Genomic DNA, 5,975 nt, shown 5'->3' with positions numbered 1-5,975 from the left:
TTTAAATTTTTTAATTTTTTTTTTTTTTTTTTTTTTTTTTGAGACGGGGTCTCACTCTGTCGCCTAGGCTAGAGTGCAGTGGCATGATCTCGGCTCACTGCAAGCTTTGCCGGTTTCACTCCATTCTTCTGACTCAGTCTCCCGAGTAGCTGGGACTATAGGTGCCCACCACCAAGCCTGGCTAATTTTTTGTATTTTTTGTACAAATGAAGTTTCACCGTGTTAGCCAGGATGGTCTTGATCTCCTGACCTCATGATCCGCCCGCCTCAGCCTCCCAAAGTGCTGGGATTACAGGCGTGAGCACCGTGCCCAGCAATCTTAAGTAATTTGTAATGCCATGTACTGTGACGGGGAAAGAAACCACCATGCCCGGGTGCATAGTTTCAGCTTAAATACTACAACATACATGCTGGGCATGGTGGCTCACATCTGTAAGTAATCCCAGCATTATGGGAACCTGAGGCGGATGGATTGCTTGAGCCCAGGTGTTCGAGATCAGCCTGTCCAACACAGTGAAACACCCGTGAAACACCTGTACCGAAAACACAAAAAATTAGCTGGGCATGATGGTGTGGGCCTGTAATCCCAGCTACTTGGGAGGCTGAGGCAGAAGAATCGCTTGAACCCGGGAGGCTGAACCCAGGAGGCAGAGGTTGCAGTGAGCCAAGATGGCGCCACTGCACTCCAGCCTGGGCATAAATACATAAATACATACATACATACATACATACATACATACATACCATGCACCCACCCCACCACAAAGTAATATGGGGGAAGCTGCTGCTACTGGTATTTCTTTTTCTTTCTTTTTCAGGAGCCACTGGAATTTCAAAAGTTTAGGAACCAGACTTTATCTGTTGATTGTCTAGGTCACACCTCTATTTAACTGCCCATCACACACCCTTTCTAGGATCTATTGAAGGCATCAACAGGTCTTTTTCCCGAATTGTAAAGTCACTATTTCGCAGTTCAAATTATTATTACATCATGTTTAAAATGCTTGACCAGCTTTCCTTTGCATTTGATAAAAGCAAAAATCCTCAACTTTGCCTAAAGGGCCTTGCAGCATTCATTCTCGCCCATCTCATCAGCCTCACAAAAGCTGTTTTCTATCTTTTCTACTTCTTACACCTCCCTACATTTTAGTGCTAGCCAAACGGCCTCTTTCAGTTCCTCTTGTACCAAGTTTTTAAAAATCATCATTTCTAAAACATTTTCTGTAGAGGCAAGGCCTGGCTATGTTACCCAGGCTTGTCCTGAACTCCTACTCTCAAGTGATCCTCCCACCTCTGCCTCAGAAGGTGCTTGGATTACAGGTGTGAGCCACCATGCCCGGCCTGTACTAAATTCTTTAAAGTTGAGAGGCTCCACATTAGCTCTTCCTTCAGCCTTGAAGACTTCAACGGTGGAATTGATCCAACGAACGCCTCTTCATGCCTCAAATTCTGCCTGACATGTCACTTCCTCAGGTGAACCTGAGTTCATAGGGTGGGGCACAATCCCACAGGGCACGCGAGATCCACCCACTCATCCACTGAGATGCAAACTAATCCAAAGGGGAGTTTGTTCCTCTTTCAAGGGTAAAGGATGCTCAAGGACTCCACCCTGTGACCCCAGGCTATGGGAAACAGTTGACCCTGCAAAGCTCTCCACTCTCTCACCATCTGGGAGGGGATGCTGTGCTGGTGAAGCTTTTAAAATCAACTTGCAGACTTACTTGGACCCTCAAGTTTGATCAAAAATGATAAGACTTACTTGGACCCTCAAGTCTGATAAAAAATTATAAGAATCTGAAAAGATCCGCCGGGCGCAGTGGCTCATGCCTGTAATCCCAGCACTTGGGGAGGCCAAGTCGGGCGGATCACGAGGTCAGGAGATCGAGACCATCCTGGCTAACACTGTGAAACCCCTTCTCTACTAAAAATACAAAAAAATTAGCCAGGCGTGGTGGTGGGCACCTGTAGTCCCAGCTACTCGGGAGGCTGAGGCAGGAGAATGGCGTGAACCCGGGAGGTGGAGCTTGCAGTGAGACGAGATCACACCACTGCACTCCAGCCTGGGTGACAGAGCGAGACTCCGTCTCAAAAAAAAAAAATCTGAAAAGATAGCCAGGGGAATTAAATGTTAGCTGGGGTCAACTGGACCCTCATCACAGAGGAGTATGCCCTCAGCTCTCACATTCTTCACACTGTCCCTGCACCCGGGGTCACAGAGCATGCGCAGAGCCTTCCCGCCCACTTCCGGAGGAACCGCCAATCACCGCGCAGGCTGAGCCCCAGGCAGGAAGCCGCGAACTTGGTGAGATTGGGGTGTGAGTCCTTCCTGGCCGGCTCGGTGGCTCCTACGCATCCAGTGGCCGGGGTTACCGATCTGTCTGCTTCAGGTGAGCTGAGAAGGCCGCAGGAAAGGCCCAGAAGGGTCTCGACAGGAGGCCTAACTGGGCAGGACTTCCTGAACATTCTCTGTGCCCAGACCTCCGAGTCGCTGCCTGCCCACGACTGGATTTTCTTATTATCTGGCGAGGCTTTTGTGAGAAATTCAAGATTGTAGCGTTAGAACGGGTGTGGTGGGCCTGCGTCAATCAAGCTTTCAATGTTACGATCCAAGTTAGGGTTTATGAAGTGGCCATGTTTCTTCAAAGAGTTAATGTACGTGTTTGGGAGTGGGGTTTGGGGAGTTAAGGGAGTGAAGTGGTAGCGGCCAGTTGAGAACCCACCAGCCTACATCGCCTGTACCCTGGACCTATGTAAGCATCCGTTAATCCTCACAAGGGTCTTACAGGTACGAATTATTACTTCTTCTTTGTAGATGAGGCACTTTAGGTGCAGGCATGTTACCAATCAGCCAGTATGATGATGGTTGAAACAGAGCTTGGAATCTACCACAGGTTTTATTTATTCCTTAAACAAGCTAGAGACATATTCCCACCAATAAGCTTGCTGCCTGGTGAGGGATTTTTACACGTTAGGTAAAGAATTGCAGAGTAGCTGTAAAATCACATTATAACTGTGATATATGACATGATGGGGAGCTAGGCAAAAAACTCCGGCTAGACTTAATGGATCTTTTTGCTTTGTTTTCCTTAAAGCGTAGGTTCACAAAGTACAGTCCGCAGGCCAGCAACATCACCTGGGAACCTAGGAAAAAAATAGCCCTACTGAATCAGAAGCTGGGGAGGTGGCCCAAGCAATCTTACACCAAGACCTCCACGTTATTATAATGCAAGGTAAGGTTTGAGAACTGCCTCCATAAAGTAATAAAAGACCAGTGGAATGTTTTCACTTGGAAGATGAAAGGATTCTATTTGTATTTGAAAAGATCAATTTAGCTACAGACTTAAGAAATTGGAGGCACCATTGTGTATCTAGGAGAGAGACATAAGTGTTTTAAACTAGGGTGGTGACCGTGTGTACAGAGCTGTTCTGTTCACTTAATGTCCTGATTTTAAATAGTAGAGAAGACTGCTTTGTGTGTATGATTAGGGGAAGGGGGACACAATGATACCTGGAGTGAATACCTCTCGTGTCCTTTGCACCGTGCTAGAGTCCTTTTTTATACATGTTTTCTTTTTTTTTTTTTTTGAGACGGAGTCTCTGTGGCCCAGGCTGGAGTGCAGTGGCTGGATCTCAGCTCACTACAAGCTCCGCCTCCCGGGTTTATGCCATTCTCCTGCCTCAGCCTCCCGAGTAGCTGGGACTACAGGCGCCCGCCACCTCGCCCTGCTAGTTTTTTGTATTTTTTCCTAGAGACGGGGTTTCACCGTGTTAGCCAGGATGGTCTCGATCTCCTGACCTCGTGATCCGCCAGCCTCGGCCTCCCAAAGTGCTGGGATTACAGGCTTGAGCCACCACACCCGGCCTCATGTTTTCTTAAAAATATATTTTTTCTTCTGATTTTACAATTTTTTGTAATGATGCTCTGCAGTTTACTAACTGTTGACATTGGGCAAGATTCTTAAAATTTCTTCAGCCTCAGTTTTTTCCAATCTCTGAGTGTTTCATGTGTCCGTGTGAAGAGATCACCAAACAGGCTTTGTGTGAGCAACATGGATGTTTATTTCACCTGGGTGCAGGTGGGCTTAGTCCGAAAAAGGAGTCAGCAAAGGTGATGGGATTATCATGACTTCTTACAGGTTTTGGTATAGGCGGTGGAGTTGAGCAATGTTCTGGGGGCAGGGGGGTGGATCTCACAAAGTACATTCTCAAGGGTGGGGAAGATTATAAAGAACATTGATCAGTTAGGGTGGGGTAGAAACAAATCACAATGGTGGAATGTCATCAGTTAAGCACTATTTTCACTTCTGTGGCTCTTCAGTGGCTTCAGGCCATCTGGATGTCTACGTGCAGGTTACTGGGGATATGATGGCTTAGCTTGGGCTTAGAGGCCTGGCACTGAACACCCTATGCAACCTCATCCCTATTCCCACGCACTTTCTGTCTTTCTTGCTCTGCTCAAAAGTACCCATTTGAAAGTAGCAGGCCAGGCGCAGTGACTCAGACCTGTAATCCCAGCACTTTGGGGGGCCGAGGTGGGTAGATCACCTGAGGCCAGGAGTTCAAGACTAGCCTGGCCAACATGGGGAAACCTTTCCACCTCTACTAGAAGTACAAAAATTAGCCAGGTGTAGTGGCACATGCCTGTAATCCCAGCTACTTGGGAGGCTGAGGCAGGAGAATCACTTGAATCCAGGAGGTGGAGGTTACAATGAGGCAAGATCGTGCCACTACCCCTCAGCCTGGAAGACAGAGTGGGACTCCGCGTGGGAAAAAAAAAAAGTATTAAGAATTGGGAGTTACCATATCCTCACTTAGTGTGGGATGGTGGGAAGAGGAGTTTATAAGAGACAGTATTCTTTATTTTCTTTCTTTCTCCTCTCTTTTCTTCTTTTCTTTTCCTTTCCTTTTTCCTTTTTTTTTTCCTTTCCTTTCCCCTTCCCCTTCCCTTTCTTGAGATGAGATTTTGCCATTTTGCTCAAACTGGCCTCGAACTCCTGGGCTCAAGGGATCTACCCACCTTGCCTCCCAAAGTTTTGGGATGACAATTGTGAGCCACCATGCCCGGCCATTGTCCTTATTTTTTGTAGTTCTGTGTTCGAATTTTTCACAAGTTAAATGTACTCTAATCCTTGGATATACACAGGGTATTGGTTCCAGGGCACCCTGAAGATACCAAAATCCGTGAATGCTCAAGACCAATGGATGCAGATTCTGCATCCCAGGAATACTGTGTTTTCAATTGTATCCACAGTCGATTGTGTTAGTGGATACTGAACTTGCTGATACAGAGGGCTGACTATTTAAAGTAAAGGATATATTTTAAAATCCTGAAATTTCTGTCTTACTCCAGAATTAGTATAGGAAAATTTCTGAAGCACACCACTACTACAGTGAACCTGTTGGAAGTTACTGCCTTTATCAATCATTTGAAGATTAGCAACCTTATAAGACATAACAACTTTTAGGTTAAATATTAATGTGCTTTGGGGTTTTTTTTGAAACAGAATCTTGCTCTGTTGCCCAGGTTGGAGTGCAGTGACATGATCTCAGCTTACTGCAAACTCCACGTCCTGGGTTCAAGTGATTCTCCTGTCTCAGACTTCCAAGTACCTGGGATTACAGGTGTATGCCACCACACCCATACCCAGCTAATTTTTGTATTTTCAGTAGAGACAGGGTTTTACCATGAGGCCAGGCTGGTCTCGAACTCCTGATCTCAAGTGATCTGCTGCCTTGTCCTCCAAAAGTGCTGGGCTTACAGGTGTGAGCCAACATGCCTGGCCAAATGTGCTTTATATGCAAGTAAATATACATATCTCTATATATGTATGTATTTCATGTAATAAAATATAACATGGGATAATAGAATTATATGGATTCACCTAAATTTGTATGTGCTCTTGAGATTTTCTGAGATTGTCTTATAATACTTTTTTTTTTTGTTTTTTTTGAGACGGAGTCTCGCTCTGTCGCCC

At 45.9% G+C, this 5,975-nt stretch overlaps 1 protein-coding gene across 1 annotated transcript in view; it reads left to right on the top strand.

The window, feature by feature from the left end:
• Window positions 1–2,278: 2,278 nt before the first annotated feature.
• LOC108530866 (tripartite motif-containing protein 60-like) overlaps window positions 2,279–5,975 on the top strand; it is a 7,136-nt gene continuing 3,439 nt past the window's right edge. Inside the window, 2 exon segments of the mRNA XM_017873939.1 lie at window positions 2,279–2,387; window positions 3,093–3,230. Of these exon segments, the coding sequence (XP_017729428.1) occupies window positions 3,224–3,230 (7 nt within the window). The 5' untranslated portion in view covers window positions 2,279–2,387; window positions 3,093–3,223.

The sequence above is a fragment of the Rhinopithecus bieti genome, unplaced genomic scaffold, assembly GCF_001698545.2.
Source record: "Rhinopithecus bieti isolate Rb0 unplaced genomic scaffold, ASM169854v2 scaffold_5260, whole genome shotgun sequence".
Taxonomy (NCBI): domain Eukaryota; kingdom Metazoa; phylum Chordata; class Mammalia; order Primates; family Cercopithecidae; genus Rhinopithecus; species Rhinopithecus bieti.
This window is presented reverse-complemented; position numbering and strand designations above follow the sequence as displayed.